General features: G+C 41.0%; 1 protein-coding gene across 3 annotated transcripts in view; it reads left to right on the forward strand.

The window, feature by feature from the left end:
• Positions 1-23771, forward strand: part of COBL (cordon-bleu WH2 repeat protein) — a 229771-nt gene that overhangs the window by 31163 nt on the left and 174837 nt on the right. For all 3 annotated transcript variants that reach the window (XM_008052294.1, XM_008052295.1, XM_008052297.1), the window contains exons 4-5: positions 649-746; positions 11988-12062. In XM_008052294.1, the coding sequence (XP_008050485.1) occupies positions 649-746; positions 11988-12062 (173 nt within the window). The remainder of the gene's footprint in view (positions 1-648; positions 747-11987; positions 12063-23771) is intronic.

Here is a 23771-nt window from a genome sequence, read left to right on the forward strand (position 1 = left end):
TAGTGTTTGTACCTCATATTGTTCTTAAAGCAGATGTTTTGCACTGATGTCACAGTCTTGCAGCTGTGCTGTCCAACAGGTAGCCACAGACCACATGTGGCCTCTTGGTGCTTGCCTGTGGCCAGTCTAAGCTGAGGTGTGCTGTGATCCCAAGGTGCACATGGATTTTGATGACCTAGCACCAAAACCAATATAAAATAGCCCATTGAAACTCTTACAGTGATTATGCGATAGGTATATTAGATTAAATGAAGTTGTTATTAGCAATGATTTTACCTGGTTCTTCTTAATGCAGTGACTAGAGAATGTAAAATTACATACACGGTTCTTCACTTTAGCTTTCCAATGGACAGTGCTGCCCTAGAACTTTTGCTGATTTATTTGTTTTTTCATTTTGCAACCACACCCAGAGGAAATGCTGTCATAATCTCTAAAAGCCTGTGCGAATTTCTAGTGATTTCTTAAATGGGCCTGAAGGCTTTCAAATGGCTCAGAAGGCTTTGTAAGAAATAGCTGATGGTTTTCTTTTCTTACAGGAACTAAGAGTTTAAGAGCTGAGTATTCGTTTATTAAGAATTTTTAAGTGCAATACTTAATCTCTTGTTTCAAATGCTGAAAAATAACTTTGTACTTTCTTTTTTTTTTCAGAAACCTTTAGAAAATCATCCCTTGGCAATGATGAGACAGATAAAGAGAAGAAAAGATTTCTGGGATTTTTCAAAGTTAATAGAAGAAGCAGTAGTAAGGTAATGGATTAAGTACACACGTGATTTTGTGTCATGGAAAAACTGTTTCTTGAGATGTTTATATGCAACCTATTTGGGATTTTTCTAAATAATTATATTTAATATTAATTCCTTCATGCAAAAGGAAGCTTATCAGTATGCACTGAAATGATTGACTCTGTGCTTCCATATTTGATCCCAAAAGCAGTTTTCTTGGGTGATGGTGTTTTACTCACCTGCAGGACAGGAAGCCTGTGGACTCACATGTTGCTGAAACTCAGCAAAGATGTTTGGGTTGATGAATGAATCAATGCATGTTATAGTTAAGTTTAAATAAGATAGTCCATGTCATTATTAATGAACTGCAGCTTCATTAATACTTAATGAACAAATTTCTTGAGGAGCTAGACTTTTTTTTTTTTTGAGTTGGAGTGTCACTCTGTCGCCTGGGCTGGAGTGCAGTGGCACACTCACGGCCACCGCAGTCTCGACCCACTGGGCTCAGGTGATCCTTCCACCTCAGCCTCCAAGTAGCTAGAACTACAGGCATGTGCCACCATGCTTGGCTAGTTTGTTTATTTATGGTAGAGATGAGGTCTCACCAAGTTGCCCATGCTGGTCTCGAACCCATGGGCTCAGGTAATCCTCTTGCTTCCACCTCCCAAAGTGCTGGGATTATAGGCGTGAGCCACTGTGCCTGGCCGAGGAGCCAGACTTTGGAGAGAAGAGCATTACTTGTTGAAGAAGTCCATCTGCTAGTAATTTTTAGATGCTCTCTGGTCCTCCCAAGATGATCTGAGAATGCCACATGACATGTTAATTTTATTGATCTGGCTAATCTTTATTAAATGTACCTCAAAGTCATATTTGGGATACAGAGGGTAATATAATAGAATAGAATAATATGTAGACATAGCACACTGAATAAAAATGCAGATTTTAAAAAATTAGTTATGAGATTCTCAAAACTATAAGGGCCTTCTGACTATCAAGAAAATGTTCATTATCCCCATCATATGTGTTGAACACATATATGTTATATCTAGTATTTTGTTCTTTCTCACAAATGAGACCAAAAAAAGATACAACTATTCCAATGCATGCATGACTTTAATACCAACTCTGTGTGGAAGAGCTCTTCACCTGAATAGTTTCAGAAGAAGGAAGGCGATGCACACTTGTGTCTGAACTTCTCAGCACCATTGTGTAGAGCTGTGCATCTGTGGCCAAGGCTGGATGTCTCATTTCCTGATCTTCAGGAGACTCTCTGTTTTGGCTTCTGATAATTCAGAGGGGCTAGGGATCGGGAGACAGCACTCACCAGGGGCATAGGTGAAAACACAGTCAGTGATCAAGTCTGGTCTGTTGACTGTGAGGGATTTTCCTTCTGTCTTTTCACTGTTGTCAACCTAAAGAAAGCAATGGAAGCAAAACTAATATAGAGAGTTTATTGGGGCCAAGGTTGAGGATGGCTGCCAGGGACACACTTCCAGGTTGCTCTGGGGAGTGCTCCCTCAGTCTCTATTATAAGCTGGTTTTCAAAGGCACAGTGAACCAGGGATGGGCTCATACAAAGTTGTTTGACAGGAATTCTCCCTGGTTCAAGAAGTAACATTTAGTGGCTGTCTGTACATTGTTCATCTGTACGGTATGGCATTTTGTGGCTACTTAGCATAAAAGCAGTTAGTCTAGAGCCTGCATAGCATGTGGCTTCTAGAGGTAATTATTTAGTTCAAGGAGGTGTGAGACATGACTGCTGTTGCATTTCAGTGCCCCCCTGGGTGTGATAATTAAGGGAGCTTGTATTCCTCAGATTAAAAGTTCATTTTCTTCCTCATTTCCCTCTTTTGGTCAAAAAATACTTTTTTGTGAACGCATTGATGATCAAAGCCTGAGCGTCAAAGTGTCCCTTTGTTGCAAGGAAGGCTCATTCTCAGATAGCTCTGTGTTGGGGGAAAGGAGGAGGCGTCTCAGTGAGAAATTTTAAGTATCCAAAACCCAAATTGCGATGGCATCACAGAGTGGCAAAAATGAGACCTCAGTGAAGTCACTGATTTGTATAGCTGCTGTCACTTATTAAATTGTCTCTAGTCAGCCTGTCTCGGTGGCTCAGCCTGTAATTCCAGCACTTTGGGAGGCTGAGGTGAGTGGACTGCCTGAGCCCGCGGGTACAAGACCAGCCCGGGCAACTTGGCGAGAACTCGTCTCTACAGTCAATCAAAAAATTAGCCAGACGTGGTAGCGCACGCCTGTAGTTCTGGCTGCTTGGAAGGCTGAGGTGGAAGGAGCTCCCGGGTCCAGCTGGTTGACGCTGGGGTGGCCGTGAGCATGCCACTACACTCCAGTCTGGGTGATGGAGTGAGACTCCAACTCAAAAAAAATAATTATCTCTTGTCTTTGGGATATCATTTTGGTTTTTTTGGGAATAAACAGAACAATGAGAGATACGTAGCACCAATAATTCAAATAATAGAAATACAATGCACACAAGGATTGTAATGAAAAAGAGAATTTATATGCCAGAACAGCAACAAAAAATAACTCCGACTAAAAACATTATGAAGGAAATTATATCCAGATTCTTCTTTAGAGACTTGAAGCCAGGAAATAATTCAAGATTCGGTCCACACTTTGGTCAAATAATAAAAGCTCAAACAGTGGTTAGGGCTAGAATGTAATCACAGATGTGCTTTTGAAACATCATTTTTCTCTTTTTAGTCCCTCCAACCTTGACAAAGATAATTGTAGTAGAACCAATTTATTTGTAAAATAAGTTTAGTATTATGATACTTGGCCTGATTATTTGCAGAGTACTCCAAGAAGATAGCCACACAGGCTCCTTTTATTTTATTTATTTTTATTTTTATTTTCTTATTTTTATTTTTTGAGTTGGAGTCTCACTCGGTCACCCAGACTGGAGTGCAGTGGCCGCTCCCGGCCACCGCAGCCTCGCCTGCTGGGCTCCAGCGATCCTTCCGCCTCAGCCTTCCACGTAGCTGGAGCTACAGGCGCGTGCTACTATGCCCGGCTAATTCAGCCTCCTTTAATTGGCTCTGCTGGAACTTTTTCATAAGGAATCTCAGATTAGACTTCTAAAAGCCTGTCAAGGCTAGGAAGCCAAGCCCAAGAAGTTGCCATCAACACCTGTGCCTATAACACCTATATGAATAGAGTTAATGCCTTTCTTCTCAAGGCCTCAAAATATCTTGAGGTTTCTAGGTCTGTCAGAAAGTGAGATTCTCACCACAGGAGAGGAACCTTGTCAGGGAACTGTGTAAAGTACTGTACTATACTGGACCAGTCTTTTTTCAAACCTGTTGGCTTTATAATGTCAACTTAATTGCTCAAAGCCGTCTGGTTATATATGAGAATATGCCATTGCAGTCAAAACCTTGGTAAAATAGCTCCTGTTGCAAAAAGAAAATAGATTCTTATTAAACTTATGCAAATAACTATATTACCATAAAATGAGAATACTCAGAAATTCAGAATTTCTAAATTCTGGAGAAATAAGTTAGAGAGAAAGGTTAATGTCTCCATTTACTCACAAAAGCATATTTTACCCAATTGCTATAAGCTCTAAATAGCTCAAAAGAATAAAAAAGGTTTCTTGACTCTGGAAAACAAAACAGAAAAATCAGCAATATTTTGAACAGAAATAAGCCATAAAAACTATCTCAGTTCTCTCTCAATTCAATCTCATAAAATTAACTTTTGTTCTGCTTTAAGTTGAATTAGCAATCTTCATGAACCTATCAATTTTTTCTTAGAGGTCTGGAAGCTTTTGCTTTGTCTCATGGTATGAGCTCTAAAATTAGAAGAAAGCAGCCGGGCTCGGTGGCTCAACCTGTAATCCCGCGCCTTGGGAGGCTGAGGTGAGTGGATTGCCTGAGCCTGCGGGTTCGAGACCCACCTGGGCAACTTGGTGAGACCTCATCTCTACAATAAATCAAAACTTAGCCGGGCGTGGTAGCACACGCCTATAGTTCCAGTTACTTGGAAGGCTGAGGCAGAAAGATCACCGGAGCCCAGCAGATCAAGGCTGCGGTGGCTGGGAGCGGCCTCTGTACTACAGTCTGGGCGACAGAGTGAGACTCCAACTCAAAAAAAAAAAAAAAAAAATTATAAGAAACCTGTATTAAGGAGTACTTGTCATGGTCTTTTCCATGAATTTTCTTGAAAACACAACCGTTTAGCATTTTCAAAGAGTTTTTAGGAGAAAAGAAAAGCATCAAAATAAAGCAATTTACTGCTTATACCAAGACATTAATTAGAGTTTTAGGAATTTCATACAATTTTGGGATCTATATTAATAATGACATATTTATACAAATATACCTAGAAGAAAGTTACACAACATTTCTCATTTTACAATGCTTCCCATATGATTTTAAAATATCCAATAAGTGTAATATGTCTTTCTTGAATTTCCAGGGTGCTATTTGGATTGCCAGAGGTCCTGATATTCAAAAGTTAGTTAAGAACAAAAAAGATTTAAGTTAGAATTTGATTTGATTTGGGGAAGTTTGTCAGATATCAAAGGTTTAAAACACTTGATTTCAAAACAGGATCATGGGCCATCATAAAATAATAGTCACTCATTTAGCCAAAGTGATAATTCATAAAATTTCAGAAAGACAAAATGTATACTCTGTGATAAAAGGGACAGTCAATTATCCAAACAATCAAAATACATAATAGAGACAACATGAAACTGTTTCTCCCTCCTGCTCCTCCCTTTTGTTTTTGCAATTTACTCAAAAGGTAAGCAAAGACCATTTAATATCTCTTACTAATGCTATATGAAAATCTTGTTAAAAAAAGAAACACAAGTTTTATCCTTGTATTATTAATATTAAACCTACTTTTAATAAAATTGTATAAACAGATCCATCCAGTCTCAGTTAGCCTTGACCACATAAGATTTCTATAAACCTTCTACAATTGTTTTGATTTTCTTTTTTTCTACCTTTCAATACCCATTTAGTTTTATCTTTTATTTCTTTAATTTAAATAAACCTTTAAATAACCTTTGAACTAGATGCAATTACTTTTTATTTACAAAAATCACATTTTTATGTCTTTGCATAACCTTTTTAAAAACAAAAACACATCTTACTTTTCTTATACACTTTGCATACAAAAATTTTTTCTGTTACATTTAGTAATTTTAATTGTGTGTGTGTGTGTGTAAATTGCAATGCAGTTTCTTAATGACCCTAATTTTCAGTGAAAATTCTAGGAAGTAAGCAGTTATAATCGTTATATTCAAGAAGCACAGCCCAGGACAAGGGCAGAGCTGTAACAACAAGGCCTAGAGGACCTGACTCCTCCCATATGACCAGGAGGCACAGCTGGGCCAGGGAGGACATTTGACTTGGCCATGCCCTACAGCTGTTGGCCTAGAATCTGTGGACAAACATGTTTCCCAGGCCTGACCATAGCCACTTTTCTGGACCTCAGAATCTAATGACTCAAAATCTAAGACATAAGCTCACAAACAAATCAAGCAAGCGTCAAAAGTACAACAGAAACAATAACTTAATGACCTTAATACATCTAGAAGAGATAACCTAAACTTACTGACTACTAGACCCAGGCAAAATTTCTAAATTAAATTCTGAAGGCATTTCTATTTTATTTTACACTTAAAACTAGCTTTATTTACCAAAGATTACTAAAGTCACATGAACTTACAAAGCATTTAGGTATATTTCCTTAATTTATGAGTGCTCATTTATTTGTAAATGAATTTTGTGTCATGTAGATAATATACAAACACAGATATGTATAAATGTATACATACGAATACAGACAAACATAAATAAAGATTTGTAGCAGCCGGGCTCGGTGGCTCAGCCTGTAATCCCACGCTTTGGGAGGCTGAGGTGAGTGAATTGCCTGAGCCTGCGGGTTCGAGACCCACCTGGGCAACTTGGTGAGACCTCATCTCTATAATAAATCAAAACTTAGCTGGATGTGGTAGTGCGCGCCTGTAGTTCCAGTTACTTGGAAGGCTGAGGTGGAAAGATCGCCGGAGCCCAGCAGGTCGAGGCTGCAGTGGCCAAGAGCGGCCACTGCACTCCAGTCTGGGCGACAGAGTGAGACTCCAACTAAAAAAAAACAAAACAAAAAAAGATTTGCAGCTTTAATTTTAAAAGTTTAGCTGTAAGTCTGGTAGAATTCACTAATTCAAGTTTATCTCTTTCACATGACTAAAGTAATTACCCAGTGTTAGAGAACAAGGTAGCAAATGTACATATCCAAAGCAGAAAGAGAATTTAAGCTTTTCAAGAAACCAGCGAAGTTTTACATTATCCTTGGCATAAATCGTATCATCAAAAGAGAAGCAGACAAGGGAGAGTATGTAGTTGGCATGGGTGTAAGCAGACAGAAATTCAGTCAACTGAGATGTGTTTATAGAGTGAACAGAGGCCTCTCTCTCTGTGTGCGCGCGCACACACACACACACACACACACACACACACACATATATCCTAAATATCAGCCTTTAATTAAGTCAACTTTTGACTGCAGAGCTTTAAAAAAATTTTTTTTTAATTAAAAAAATTTCAGCCAGGACAAACAGCCAATGTCCCTACTTTTGTACGTTCCCCTTCCTCTTTTAAGCCATGGGTATCTTTCCAAGTGACTCACCAAAACCAATAAGCCTTGACCAAGGTTAGCACTTAAATCAAGGACTCACCAGGTGTCTCCAAAGAGGTGCAACACAGCTCAAAGAAAGGAAAGTTTTGTGAACCTCAAATAGGGTACAACTGCTATCCAACCATGTTCTCTAGGGCTTAGTTTTCAGGTAACTGTCTATAATTAAGTCCAGACAGAAGATTTAAAGAGACAGTTGAGAAAATAAGAAAGCAAATTCTGCCTGGGGGTAGTGTCAAAAGGCAGAAACATTTGGAAAGACTGATTTATTTTCTGGTACTGCTGTCTCTGAGCTGATAAGCAAACATTGAGGTAGGAAAAACAGGTCTCTGTCTTTGTTTTTGTGTTTGACTTTGTCTTAAGTACCATCCTTCCATCAGGCAAGCAGGGGAAGGGCAGTGTCTCCCCTGGCATCTTAACCTTCTTCAGCTCAGGAATTCTCAGTACTTTGGAGAGGAATATGTTGGTTTCCTTCCGTCAAAAGAATTACAAGTGAGTACCCACAAAGTTCAAAACAAATAATTCAAATTAATTTCTAAATGTTTCTTTTTTTTTTTGAGTTGGAGTCTCATTCCATCGCCCAGGCTGGGGTGCAATGGCACTCTGGGCTTCAGGAATCCTTCCACCTCAGTCTTCCAAGGAGTCGAACTACAGTTGCATACTACCACGCCTGGCTAATTTATGTTATGTTATGTTATGCTATGTTATGTTATGCTATGCTATGCTATGCTATGCTATGCTATGCTATGCTATGCTATGCAATGCTATGCTATGCTATGCTATGCTATGCTATGCTATGCTATGCTATGTTACGTTACGTTACGTTACGTTACGTTACGTTATGTTATGTTATGTTATGTTATGTTATGTTAGAGACAATGTCTCGTCAAGTTGCCAGGGCTGGTCTCGAACCCGCGGGCTCGGGCAATCCACTCTCCTCGGCCTCCCAAAGTGCTGGGATGGCAGGCTGAGCCACAGAGTCCAGCCAATGTTTCTCTTAAAAGAGGAATTTTGTGGTGCATCTAAAGAACATCAACTGTGTTTCAAACTGATCTCAGCTGGAATGTTGCTTAGCTGATTCTCTGGATGTTAACCAGTTTCCAAGATGTGGTGAGATTTACATCTCCAAGGGACTGAGAAAGACCTGCACAGTTCAAGCATTTAAAGGGTTTTTCTGTTAAAGGTTAAAGGAGAGCTCTCTAAGAAACATATTTTTCACATCTCCTAACTTAGAGTGAAAGAACTTGCCTTCATGCACCTTTCGGTTTAAAACTGCACGAGTTGGTCACACATTTTAGAAAGTCCAAATTGCAAACAATAGAAAGCAGCTGCAGTTTTAAAAGCATGCTGTGTAAAGCGAAGAGACCTGAGCCAAACTGCCCATACCTGGACCAGGACTTTCCTGACTGGAGGCGGAGGCAAAACAAGCAGTCGTCTTTTATCCCTGAAACCCAAATCCCTTTCCTGCAAAGCAAAGATGGGACCTCTGGTCCAGGAAGAAAGAATTGGAAAGAATAGTCCAAGTAAAGTTTAGACCACACCTGAAAGCAAAAAGGGGATGTTGGACTCATAATGTCTCGCTCTTTGCACCTAGCAATCCTCTGGCATTGGAAGGACATGTGGGTTTATGCCAGGACCAAGTGCTGGGTCTGAGAGAAAACATTGGGTGTGGTGGTGGTGGAGTCTCTTTGAATCCTGCAAACTTATATCAGATATGTTGACCTAAAGAAATAAACTGGCCAGTCTCAGTGGCTCAGCCTATAATCCCAGCACTTTGGGAGGCAAGTAGATTGCCCTAGCCCACGGGTTGGAGACCAGCACAGACAAATTGGCAAGACCTCATTGCTACAATAAATAAAAAATTAGCTGGGAGTGGTAGCGCACACCTGTAGTTCTGGCAACTAGGAAAGTTGAGGCAGAAGGATCACTGGAGCCCAGCAGGTCGATGCTGGGGTGGCCATGAGTGTGCCAATACCCTCCAGCCTGGGTGACAGAGTGAGACTCCAACTCAAAAAAAAAAAAGAGAAAGAAAAGAAATAAACTAAGGCAAAATTAACATAGAGAGTTTATTGGAGCCAAGATTGAGGACAACAGCCTGGACACATCCAAGTTACCTTGGGAAGTTCTCCCTTACGCCTTTGTTACAAGTAGGACTTCAAAGGCAAAAAGGGCCATGGAACGGGAGGGTTTATAAAAAGTTCTTCGACAGGAATTCTCCCTGAATAACAGAAACAACTTTGGTTCGTGGTTGGTTATACGAAGGGGGACCCAAAAGAGACCGGGATTTACTTGTAAAAAATTGCATATTTATTATTACATGTTTAAATTTCAGTCCCCTTCTAAGTATTCTTCATTTGATGTTATACACCTATCGAGATGTTTTTCACTGCCCAGAACAGTTTTTGAACTATTCCATTTTGATGCCTTTTAGAACTTCTTCCACATCAGCAAAATGTTTCCCTTTGAGGACATTTTTAATTCGAGGAAACAAACAAACAAAAATCCCTTGGGGTGAGATCAGGTGAATGGGGTCACTTTTGGTCAAAAACTGCCACACACTCAGCTCAGCGTGGGCGGGTTATCTGTGTAACTAACCCATCATGAAATGGGCAAACGTTGAAAGAATCTTCCCCCAAAAATTAACTGAAGCCAGATGCAGCCTCTCACAATGTTAGCTGGTACACGGATACAATGGTTTCCTAGACCACTTACCTAGCAGGGGAAGTCTGTACTACAAGGGACCCAGCCTCTAAAAGATAATTTTGTTTTTGGGGATGTGTTTGTAGGGTGAAATTAATTTATGAGTGCTCATTTTATTTGGAAATGAATTTCAAACTATAGGGTGTGAGTTATGGTGTTCAGTGTATGGTATTTTATGTCTACTTGGCTTAAAAATCAGTTAATCTAGAGCCCACATAGAAAGCAGTTTCTAGAGGTAATTATTTAGCTCAAGGGGGAGTAAGATATGACTGTTGTTGCATCTCAGTGTCTCTCTGGTTTTAATAATTAAGAGGGTTCGCATTTCTCAGATTAAAAGGTTCTTTTCTTTCTCACTGTCTTCAAATGGCTAGAATTATTTTTTATGTCTTATATACTTCATCTTTCTTTCACAGCTTTATCATTTATTTTACTGAATTACCTCTAGACATCTCTTCTTCAGTCTTATTTTTATTGGATTATTTGTTGTTGTTTTTGTTAACTTCTCAACTCCTTGTTTCTCTCCATTTTTATTGCTTGAGATACTGTGCTCAGTGCAACTTCACATCATCTATCTGGAAACCTGATGAGAGAGGTTATTAGAAACTCCATCTTACAGGTGACAAAACTAAGGCTAACCAGCCTCAAGCTAACCGTAGTGTGAGTCAACACCAGAATTCATAAACACCGGAATTCAAACTCGGGCCTACCTTTCCAAAATCCTTACTGTTAATCACTCATTTAAATTGTTCAATGCTTAATAGATGTGGGTTTCAGTTTCTTCGTCAACAAAAGAATTTGAAGCAAGTAATTTTTAAATGATTTCTAAAATCCTGTGATGCTAGATGATCTGCAGAGGTCTCAGGGAACAGACACTCAGGATGGAAATATCTGTCTGGAGATGGGGAGACACCCCTTATCAACAAGGGTGCCTGAACGATACTTTATTTATATACCTAACCCTTAATTGTACCCCACAATTTTAAAATAAAAAATATGCTTATAAAAAAAAAAGAAGTAAGGAAAACCTCTGGGGAAAAAAAAGAATTATCGAGACAAAACTAAAGTGACTCTTTACTATATCACCTTAAAAGAAAATAATATGTATACATATGTGTGTACGTGTGTGTGTGTGGGGGGGGTGGTATGTATGTGAATGTATAAAATCTCAACAGAGAATATGTGTAAAGGAATAAAATTTGCCTGAGGTAAATGAGAGCAATATTATTCTTTGTTTTAAAACTCTTGTATTTTAATATTCTTAAGCACTACAGATTGTATCATTTTGGCGTTATTTATTCTCCTAACACAGCTGTTCTAAGAAGTACCTAAGAATCACTTAAGAACTAGTTTGAAATTGGATTATTGGGTCATTCCCAAAGATTATTGTTTGGTAGTCCAGGTTGGGGTCCAGGAGTGGAATGATCCACTTCCAACCATGTGGTCCTGTGTTTGGCAGCTTGTTACCATTTTTCTTTGATGAAAAGGGAGTGAGATATTTGGTGAATTATTTCGGTGTACATCCAATCAATTGGCTGTGCCGTGATTAAAACTTAGAAATCCTCAAAATCTAGTTAATTAGTTGGTTTGCTGACCTAACTCCATCAGTTCAGATCAACTACTATTTTAAAATTGTGTATTTCCTAAGCTAAAGAGATTCCTTGGGAAAAGGAAAAAAGAAAAGAAAACTCATTCATGTGAGTGTGGTTTTCAAATCAAGGAAGCACTTTGCTTCAGGACTGTTGGTAAACTGGGGGAAGTGGCACGGATTACAACTTTCAGTGAAGATCTTGCCGCCTGTGGCCTCAGGGCATTCTGACCTTCATGATTGCTAAGGGCAGCTTTTACTGTGTGAACTTACTTTCATGTGGTGATGATGTAGCTTGCATGCTTGTGTTCTAGGCCGAGCAGCTCGAGCTGTCAGGCGCAGACAGCGATGAGGACACCCTCAATGCAGTCCCAGGAAGGGGTCTGAACGTGAGTACTAACAACCTGGCAGATGCTTCTGCTAACTGCTTGGAACTTCTTGGGGCTTTGCGTGACCTTCCAGATGATGAAATTGAAGACTAGTTGTGTTTCGTTTGGTTTTTGCAGTCCAGATAGATTCAGAAGCTGCGTATGGCTTCTCTTTTTGTTGGCCGTGCTGCTTTTAGAATTTATAGAATACTTTAGTTTCTACTTTTCCTTTGATCTATCAGCACGATCAGGAGAATCCCTCATTAGGTCAGTTGAATTTATACTTCTTCAGATTATCATCATGCTTGATAAGGAGCCACCTGATGGTTTTGGAGCCACAAGCCCTACTTTCCAGCTCTGGAACTGGTAGTTACTAAGTTCTGTGACTGTGCTGTTCTCACCGACCCTTGGAAGGACTTTTGAAGACTGCCTGTCCCTCACATTTAAGTTGGCATTCGACTGTATAAAGTTGTATACAGTTGGCATGCATAGTTTTGAATACTTGAAAGAATGTAATTCATGACATCTTATAAATATTGACATTTTAAATGTATCTGATAAAAGTTGGATATTTACTGTCACCTTCTAAAAATTACATGGACAGACTCCTCTGTATCATGTAAGAAATTTTACATGAACACTTTTTCTTGACTTTATGTTCCCATGCCAGTTCCTATGTAAAATTGTGTTCTCTTCATTACATATTTTATGCTTGAAAGTCCGAGACTTGAAATTAAGTATTATATAAAATTAAAATATCAGCCGGGCTCGGTGGCTCAACCTGTAATCCCGCGCCTTGGGAGGCTGAGATGAGTGGGTTGTCTAAGCTCGTGAGTTCGAGACCCGCCTGGGCAGCTTGGTGAGACCTCATCTCTACAATAAATAAAAAAATCAGCCAGGCGTGATAGTTTATGCCTATAATTCCGGCTACTTGGAAGGCTGAGGCGGAAGGATCGCCGGAGCCCAGCAGGTTGAGGCTGCGATGGCCGGGAGCAGCCACTGCACTCCAGTCTAGGCGACAGAGTGAGACTCCAACTCAAAAAAAAAAAAAAAATTAAAATATCTATCTAAATTATATGTTTAACTTCATGAGATCAAAAAACTGTAAGTGGTATTAAAAGAAAAAAACAAGACAACTTGGGCAGAGTTTAACTCAGCAAAGACTGTTCACAAATTGGGCAGCCACTTGGTGGGAGAAGTTTCACGGATAAAGGAAAGTGATGCTCAGAAAATGGAAGTGAGGGACAGACACAGCTAGATCAGTTACAGCTCAGCATGTGCCTTATTTGAACCCAGTTTGAATAGTTGGTGTCTGGCACAGAGTAATTTAGTCTGTCTACATATTCTCTTAGTTTACAGTTCACTATGTGAAGGGTAACAGAGAAACCTCCAGGTGGAACCAAAAATGTTCAAGAATTAGCCCAATGTAGGCTAAACTTTATTTAATGGTAGAAAAATATTCTTCTAGGCTGATTTTTTATAACTCTTGCAAAATAAACCAAAGTAGTATTAGTATATTACAACTGTTGACATATCATTGTTAAACACAAAACGTAAATTTGTCTTGAAAAAACATTTCTTAATAAGATGAAAGGCAATTATTGAAAATTTATTCTACGTATCCATTGACAAACATGATGTACTGGTAAAACTAGAAAAGACTCAACATTAATTCTGTTTCTCTTTGCATTTTTATTGAAGCAAGCCCCCAGGAAACATTTTACATAAATAGTGTATGACGATGGAAAAGTTCTGTTATAGCAGTGCCTTTCAATTCTTTGAAGTCCTTCAGGATAACACAGCAAAAATCACATAGTGGTCTATCACCAAAAATTACTTTGAATGATTTTTTATCTATTATACCTGATTAGGTTATCTTTCAAGTTTGTCAGTGGCCAAAATTTGGAAGCCATCTGACTTGCAAAGTAATTTGTTACTTAGTCACACTAGAATTACTGACTTCTGGGAGGGATAAGAAAAAAATGCTGTGTTAAGACTTGTCAAATTACAGTTATACTTATTGCTCTTTTGTTTGTTGGTACTGTTTTGGGGTGGGGCTTGGTAATGCCTTTTAATTTTATTTTTAATTTTTTATTTTTAATTGACATAATAATCATACATATTTATGGGATACAATGTGATACTGTGATACATGTATACATTAGCAAATCCATCACATCAAACATTTATCATTTCTTTGTGATATAACATTCAGAATCCTTTCCTCTGGCTATTTTAAAATATATAATTCATTATTGCTAGCTGTAGTCACCCTACTGTACAATAGAACACCAGAACTTTTCAGAAATCCTACTTTCTATCCTATCTAACTGTAAGGTTGTACTGGTTAACCTGTCTTTCCCCTTGTTATTCTCCTTCCCCTTCCCCAGCCTCAGGTAACCACCGTTTTACTCTCTACTTCAATAAGATTGGCTTTCTTAGATTCCACATATGGGAGAGAACATGGCTTTCTTTTCTTTTATCTTTTTTTAAAAAAGCAGGATTTATTGAGAGCATAGAAAAGCTCCCATGGTGGGAGGGGACCTGAGGGGACCCGAGATCATGTCTTTCTATGTGTGGTTAAACTCAACATAATGTCGTCCAAGTTCATCCATGTTGTCACAAATGACAGAATTTTCTTCCTTTTTAAGGATAAATAGTATTTCATTGTGTATATATACCAGTGTCAATCAGGTTTTGTGTTAGATCTAAGTACATTGATTATAAAGTTTTCTTGGAAAACTAAACAAGCCAGGATAGCTAGGGCAGCCCTGAAAAGCATGAGGGATTGGAAAGCCATACCAGTTTTTGAAATAGATTTTAATACCGCTCTAATTAAAATGAATGGATAGCTCAGTGAAGCAGAATGGAATATCTAGAGCCATTGCTTACAGAAATAAGGTATGCAACATGGTCAGCACATCAAATCAGTGGAGGGAATAAACATAGAAGTAGAGGTGGGATCACTGAATAGCCATAAAGAAAAAGATAAAATTGTGCATGTTTTTGCGGTATACACTAGGAAAAACATCAAATGAATCAGAAATCTAAATGTACAACTTGGAGCCGTAAGTACTAGCAGAATACATGGGTGAATTCATCTATATGATGAGAATAGGTAATTCTTTCCTAACTAACTCAAAACCCAGATAAAATAAAGGGAAAATACTGATAAATTTGACTTAAACATTCATGAATTTGACTTAAAAAAAAAACTTTCTTTAATTACAAAAAAGCACAAGAGGAAAAACAAAGTATGTTTTTAATGAAAATTAGAAATGTAAATTAAATGTATGGCGAACGTCTATTCATCACCTGTAGGTTGGCAGTAACCCAAAAGTTTGTCAGTATACTCTGCTCACTAACTATGGCACTCTTGCATGAGTTACTGAGCAGAGCACAAAATGCTGTATTTATTGTGGTGGTAAATTTGGCAACGTGTAGTCAAATTATACATGCATTTACTCTCTGACCCAGAAATCCTACTTTTAAAACTGTATCCCAAGGACTCACAGGCAAACATCTAAAATGATTCATGTGCAAGGCTGTTTATTACAGTGTTATTTGTTACAGCAAGAGGTGAATGCAATGTGGATTGCCCATCAGTATATAGAACTATGGTATATCCATACGACTGGACACTGTGGAACTGTGAGAGGGATGGAAGGGCCGGGCTCGGTGGCTCAGCCTGTCATCCCAGCACTCTGGGAGGCCACGGTGAGGGAATTGCCTGCGTCCGCGGGTTCAAGACCCACCCAGGAAACTTGGCGAGACCGCGTCTGTACAATAAAAACTTAGCCGGGTATGGTAGCGCGTGCCTGTAGTTCTGGCTACTTGGGAGGCTGAGGCAGAAGGATTGCTGGAGCCTGGCAAGTCGAGGCTGCGGTGGCTGGGAGCATGCCCCTGCACTTTAGTCAGGGCAACAGAGTGAGACTCCAACTCAAAAAAAAGCGGCGGGGAGGAAGAAGTTTGTTTTATACTGATATGGAATGGTCTCTAAGATATATATTTCTACTTTTTAACATTAAGGGCGAGTTTTACTGTAAGTCAAAGTCAATAAACGAAGCTTCAATATGATAGGTTAATTATCAGCTTAGAAATAAGAATTTCCTGGGTTTCAAGCCCTGGGGTGGGACAGCACTTAACGAAATAACAGTGGCTTCTAGCAATGACCATGCCTGCTGCTCCAGCCCAATCTGTTCTAGGCCTTGTGCTGTGAATCCCAGGCTCTGTGCTTAGTTATGAAATCTCATCTTACCTTCCTCAGATAGACACAGAAAATTTCCAAGTTAAGCAGATTAGTTGATATCTGCTTATTTATGTTGGGCGTAGTCCTCTCTTCCCTCGTGCACATGTGACACAACATTTCTTAAGAGCGCTCTGTTGTTGCTTTTACAAATTCCCCCCTCGCTGTTGACTTCTAGTCTGCAGATTTTGATGCCTGTGCTTCCTTACTCTTTTTTTTTTTTCTTTTTAAGTGAGAAAGCAGGATTAATTAAGAGGACAGAAAAGCTCCCACAGTGGGAGGGAACCCGAGGCGGTTGCCCAGTGCTTCCTTAATCTTACAAGAAAGTAGGATCGGATACCATCCGCAGGCATGAGCCCCACTGCCCTTTTGCCACTTTGAATGTCCTCTATTTTGAGGGATTTGGCAGTTCTTCCTTCCCCTAGTTGTACTTTCTCAGCTGTGAGCGGCATGCCTTTTGTGTATAGGCAGTGGTGAAAGGTAGCCTGCATCCATCTCCTTGTGAATGTCTTCCTTCCCCGGGTCTCTTACGGCTTGTGTGTTGCTTTCCAAGCAGAATTGCAGAGATGTACATGGGCTGCCCTGCTGCTCCCCCTGCTGGGGTCTTCTGTGTCTTTATGCAGAGTCACTTTGCTTCAGCCCCAAGTCCCAACGGCTGGCAAGGTTGCCTGGTAGAGCTGAGGACAGGTCTGCACCATCAGGGTAAAGCTGAGCCTTCCATTCCAGACCCCCTGTGTGGAACCTGCTTTCACTTTCCTCGTGTGTTGAACAGCGTCTGCCCTGTAGGTTCATGGTAAGGATTAGCAATTCTTTTATAATTATTATTTTAAAGATGTGGGGTACAACTCAGGATTAGGTATACAAATGTTCGTTATGCAGGTGCCCTTGTTGATGAGGTGTGTCCCTCTTTCCCCTGGCAGTTTCCTATCCCTGCCAATCCCTTTTTTATGGTATTATGGTAATTGTTCAAGGTCCACTTATGAGTGAGAACATATGGTGCTCTGTTCCTTGTTTCTGTGATAGATCACTGAATATGATCGACTCTAAATCCACCCAAGTTGCTGCGAAGTCCATATGTTTGTCCTTCTTTATGGCTATGTAATATTCCATCATGTATATGTACCACATTTTTTTTATCCAGTCCAGCTTCGATGGGCAGCATGACTGTTAGAATTGGCAATTTTATAGCTCACCCAACACCCTAGGAAACATTCTGAAATGGTGAGTAAATTGACCGGAGCTTTACTAGAAATTCTGCAAATATTATTGCTTATTATTATTTTTAGAAACTGTAAGTGGCTTACCATGTCTATAACCTGAAGAGCTTGTGAAAATAGATTTGCATTATAAAACTGGTATCCTAACATGGGAGGTCCAAATAATGCAATTTTCTCTAGAAAAAAAATTAGTTTACTCTATTACAAGATACATCTTTACTTCCTTAATCAAAGGGTGCTTGAATCCTAGTCAATAGACTCACCTTTCAAATAACTTCAAGTAGTTTTTCTGGAAGTTTACATTTTCCAGAATACTTTCCCTTCTGTCTCCATGAAGGAAAATTGGCCTCCAGGATGTTTAGTGGAGGATGTGTCTGGGATTTATTTTCCTTAAACTCCATCTATGGAGCTATTAAAGTGTTGAGCAGATCACACTACAACTCATCCTACACATCTGGACCCCAAGACATGGGGAGGTCATGTGGCCAGTCATAGATGCTAATTGGTGACAAGGTGTAGGTCAGCTCTCAGGTCTCTGTTTCCTAAGTCATACCAACAGAAGTGATATACTGTGCATATGGATGGAACAAGGTACCTGAATTAATTTGTAATTCAGCACCAAAGGTGCAAAAAATTATTTATCAATCTGATCAAGTGAAAATGTTCTGATACAGGAGTAAATGAGTGTCAAGTGACCTGGGATCTAATCCTGATCTGTTATTCATGGTGGGACTTTGGGCAAGTTTGTAGCAGGCCTTTCTCTGTAGAATGAACTGTGGAAAGTCACTGACCTCTTATGGGTCCTGCTCCTTGGTTTAAAAACAACAACAAATTTTATAAATTTGGCTAATCTAGAGTTTATTAACATGCCCTTCATCAGATACAATTATATTGCTTGCCACCCTAAAGTTCATTCTTTTGATGAATAATTTTTTTTTTGAGTTGGTGTCTCACTCTGTTGCCCAGACTGGAGTGCAGTGGCCGGCCACCGCAGCCTTGACCTGCTGGGCTCCGGTGATCCTTCCGCCTCAGCCTTCCAAGTAGCCGGAATTACAGGCATGCGCTACCACGCTCGGCTGATTTTTTGATTTATTGTAGAGATGAGGTCTCGCTGCCCAGGCAGGTCTCAAACCTGCGGCTCAGGCAATCCACTCACCTCAGCCTCCCAAAGGCACAGGATTACAGGCTGAGCCACCGAGCCCGGCTGATTTTTTTTTTTTAATTACTGTCAAAAACAACAAAAACAAACAAACAGAACCCCACCTTTTTAGAGGCATTTTGTCCACCTCCCATGTTCAGGCAACATGGAAATAGTCTGTCATTATAGTGTTGACTTCTCATGGATGTGAGACACCCCTCACTGTATTTTGAAATGATTTTCATAGGAAAAGCCCGTATAAGGTTTCTAGGGTCCAGATTGAGTAGCCTTGGCTCTGATGAACGCTGCTGCAGTATTGGGGTCAGGCATTTAAAGGCTTCTTAGAAACCCGGAACTTTACAGGGAGCCCCACCAATAAAACATCCCTTTGGGAAAAGTTACAAAAAACGGCAATTCCGTCATTTTTGCTGTCCCTAGTCGGAGCCCTTTCAAACACTGCCCGTAACGTGTGTGTGTGGAGCAGACTCTGCCACTGGGTGGCAGTGTGGTCACAAGAACAGCCCATCCCGATGCGCTGTGCCCATCCTGGCCCGGAAAAGCTCAGGTCCGTTTTTTGAGGGTCTTCACAAACTGAGAACAGGAAAGTATGTCCAGGGAGCCGAGCTACATACCTGTGATGTCTAACTGATTTGTGTCACAAACCAATTTTGTAGAGAAAGCTGAAAGGTATGGCTTGTCTCTTTAGAAAACGTTTTATACCCGAAATTATAAAATAAATACCACAGGGCAAGTTTTAAGGGGGGGCGTAAAGAAATCCCATATGCCCGAAGTCTAACGGGGTTTGTCGTCACTTTGAATGTTCCCTTGAGCCTTTCCTAGTGTGTACAGCTGCTCTTCACACAACGCCAGCTACAGTGTGTGTAGGATTTTTCTTTTTTTCTTTTTTTCCATTTAGCATCATGTCATTTACAACTTACTCCTGTCTCTTCATGGTTATTTTAAAGACTGTGATCTTCCTTGCGAAAAGGAAAGCCTGGCTTCTGTTTTGGTTGAATCTGGGTGCTAACTTAATCACGCACAACAACCCTGTGAACTCCCAGAGCCTCATCTTCCCTGGGCTCATCCTCACCGCCACCCAGGCTCTAAGGAGGATGAACTGAGACTGAGTGAGTGAGCCTCACAGTGTGCACTCAGGAAAGGTTGTGTCTCTACTTTGCTCCTCGTTGGTCCCCCCCAGGTATAAATAATGTGAGTCATCTTTACTCTAAAAGCCTTTTATCATTTGAGAGATTTTCCTTATGGAAAACACCTGCAAAGTCCTTAGTGAATCAAAGGGCATGGGAATTTTATGGCACTGCCACGTTGTTTCCCTGAACGTGCTGCCAACAACAAAAAACAGTATGTTGTGATGGCCGCTCAGTTCCACTTCTCATCCAGGACCTTGTATATAAAACTCCTATTCAACAGTGGAAGGCAAATAGACCTTAATATGTTATTCAGAAAAAGGTATCCTAAGGTTCTCTGCACACCTGTTTGACCATTAAAATCATCTTAAAAATACTCCTAGAATTTGCTCTTCAGTACTGGAAACTAACAGAGGAGTGTTTTATTTTTAAAGTTTCAATGATTTTTTTTTTCAAAGAATTTTATTCTTAAAACACAAGTTCTAAGAGTGAAAAGAAAAAAATGCAGGTTTTTAACCCCTTGGCTGAGGACGTGATGTTTATAGGGATATTGGAAGTATTTTTCATTTCTTTTTTACTTTTTCTTTTTTTTTTTTGAGTTGGAGTCTCACTCCATCGCCCAGGTTGCAGTGCCGTGGCATGCTCATGACCAACGCAGCCTTAACTTGCTGGGCTTAGGTGATCCTTCCACCTCAGCCTTCCAAGTAGCTGGAACTATAGGTGTGCCACCACACACAGCTTGTTTTTTGATTTATTGTAGAGACACGTTCTCACCAACTTGCCCAGGCTGGTCTCAAACCCCCAGAGCTCAGGCCATCCTCTTGCCTCTGCCTCCCAAAGTGCTGGGATGACAGGCTGAGCCACCGTACCTGGCTGGAAGTATTTTTCTGAGGTTTCCCCAAAACATGAATGTCTGCTCTTTCTAATGTCCATATTTCCTTCATGGCCTTCTCCCTGCTCTTTGACAGATAAGCATGAAAGTGTAGGATCTCACCTGCTGCCTGTGGAGTGTTTACGTGACTTCAGAGACCAGGGAGGAGGAGAAGCAGAGCTTTCAGCCCCTCCGCATGCTTTCCTGTCTGGGAATTGCTTGGGTGAAAACCTCAGGCTCCTCCTCACCACCTTTGCTCTCTCTCCATCTGCAGTCCATCATCCAACAGTCCATGTCCAGCAGGTCCAGAATCTTACGCTTCTTCGCACATCCCCACTGCTGTCACTGCATCACCTCCCAGCATTGTGATAGCTCGAAAGCCTCCTCCCAGATCTCACTGCTCAGATTCCTGCTGGTTCCCATGGCAGCCAGAGCAGTGAGGTCCAGAGGGGAGTCAGCCAAGCCCTGCGCCACTCGGAGGGTGAGGCAGGTCCTCACGTGGATGCCCTGCCTCTGACGCCACTGCTTCCCCTGGCAGCCTCCTCCACACTGCTAGACACACTCTTCCTGTGTCTTGTTGAGATGGTTAAAAAAGGAAATCGATGGTAGGACTGGTACCCCACACCGTGGCTCTCTACACGGTGTGCTTTCGGAGTTGTTGCACACTGACACCAAGGCTGGTCATCGATATGCCGTTAGGGGTCGTTTCATGCTGATTCACGCAGTGGCTCTCCGTCGCCGTGCCCTTTGCGTTTGTTCTGTGGTTCTATGCTGTTTCACACTGTGGCTCTCCACCAGATGTGCTCTTTGGGACTGATCCATGCTTGTTCACACTGTGGTTCTCCACGGGATGTGTCCTTTGGGGTTGCTTCACACTGGTAGACACCATGGCTCTCCATCAGTGTGCCCTTTGTAGGGGTTCCACACTGGTTCACACGGAGGTTTTCCACCGGATGAACCCTTTGCAGTTGTTCCACACTGGTTCACAACATCATCCACCAAAGCCTTCCTGCCTTGTGTGGATCTCCGCCAAATATCTACATCTTACCCTGGAAATGTCGAGAGTGACATGCACATGTCCCTAATGTCCTTCTGATCTCCCCGAGGTGACAATCAGTTAAAGAAATAACACATTTCATCCCGAGTGAGTTTTTTCTTCCTGAACCGTCTTTGCCTTTTGGCTCTTAACAGGCTTTCTTTTCCAGCTTCTCCCTGGACCCATGAGGGAGGGGCCTTGAGCATCACCCCACACTCTCTGCAACCAGCCAGCCCTGCTCTGCTCTCAACCTGGAGCAGGTATGATGGGCATTCTCCATGATCTGGCCTGGCCTGGCTCCCATAACATGCCTTGGGCCCTCTGAGGGGTGCCTTCCACCCTGGACACAGCAGTCCTGGTAAAAAGAAAAAAACCAAAAAAAACCCAAAAAATAAAACCCTTGCAAAACTCCTTGCAGAATGACTTTTACTCTCCCCAGGGTCAGTCAAATTTTCTTGATTTCTCTGCCTTATATATGTCCCACATGGATCTATAGTCCTTCCTTTTTCATCCTGCTGAGCAGTGATTACAGTCTGGAGACTGTGAGAGTGAGGGTGGTGTTACAACCTGATTGGGTTCTTATGCCCACTGACCAGAACAAACAAGACTGTTGCAGCCATTGCAGTGAAATTATTCAATATCACAGAGCAGCTAAGCAAGGAGAATGGGAGATATTTCTCAAATCCACCTCCCTGATAATTCCGAGGCTGGGAATTTGGTGGGCAGGGAGCTAGGGATTGCTGATTGGTTGTTAATATCATGGGTATCAAAATTGCCTTCATGTCCCTGAGCCATCTCTGGGAGGGGGTGTCACAGGAGTGGTGGAGCTAGCTTTCTGGTAGGTGCTCTAGGCGCAGGTGGGGACTAGGGTCTGTCAGAGTGCAAAGCTTGAAAAATATCTCAAATACCATTCTTAGGCTTTACAGTAGATGCCATCTATGTCCTATGAGTATCAGCTACAGGTCCCTGGGCGGTGAGCCATTGTAGAGGTAGTTTAGGTAAAAGGTAGGAAGGAGGGGATCCCTGGAGGTTGGAGCCACTTCTGTTTTTCAGCCTCTGCTTTTGTGTCTATGCAGACATGGGCCCACTGTTTAAGGGAAAACATGTTTATCAGCCTTATGGGGCAGCTTCCTCACTCACCAGGGGTCAAGGCATGAAGATTATTGATTTCCCTCTTCTGAAGTGAAAGCAAACTTAAAAACAACAGAGATCTGTTGACCAGGTGCGGTGGCTCAAGCCTATAATCCGAGCACTTTGGGAGGCTGAGGCAAGAGGATTGATTGCCTGAGCTCTTGTATTTGAGACCATCCTGGGCAACATGGTGAGACCTTGTCTCTGCAATAGATAAATAAAAAATTAGTCGGGCATGGTAGTGTGTGCCTGTAGTTCCAGCTACTTGGAAGGCTGAGGTGGAAGGATCGTCGGAGCCCAGCAGGTCAACACCGGGGTGACCGTGAGCGTGCCACTGCACTCCAGCCTGGGTGACAGAGTGAGACTCCAACTCAAAAAAAGAACAAACAAACAACAGATTTGTTAAGTTCTGCCCGTAGTTGTAGCTTTTTAGCACTTGGGTGTCTTTTCCAGCCTTTGCTCCATGGCCCAACATTAATTTTACGTAGGTGGTTTCAATGCTGCTGGTTTCCAGCACAAAAAGGCATCTTGAGGGTCTCTTATCCTCTCCCAAACTTCTGCATAGTTTCAATTAATAGTAAATTGAAGTATAAAATGAACAGTCATGTCATTTGTCCACAATGAACACATGTTAATATTTAGCAAAATTTGCTTCATGTCTTAACAGAAGTTTCCAAGAAACCCAGCAAGCACAGATGACGCAGCCTCTAACTCAGAGTCACCCATTCTTTCCTTCCTTCCCAGGAATGGTGACTCTTTGGAAGGTCTTACATTTTAAGAAATAATGTGAAAGGGTGTGTGTCCATAAACCATGTATGGTATTTTTTGTACATTTGAACCATGTGTGTGATGATTTGTTTTATTTCAGTTGACTACTAAAAATTGTATATATATGTATACATTGTGAAGTGGCTAAATCATACTAATTAACGTATTCATTGCCTCA

This window comes from Carlito syrichta, unplaced genomic scaffold (assembly GCF_000164805.1).
Source record: "Carlito syrichta isolate Samal-C Ts95f unplaced genomic scaffold, Tarsius_syrichta-2.0.1 Scaffold271499, whole genome shotgun sequence".
NCBI lineage: Eukaryota > Metazoa > Chordata > Mammalia > Primates > Tarsiidae > Carlito > Carlito syrichta.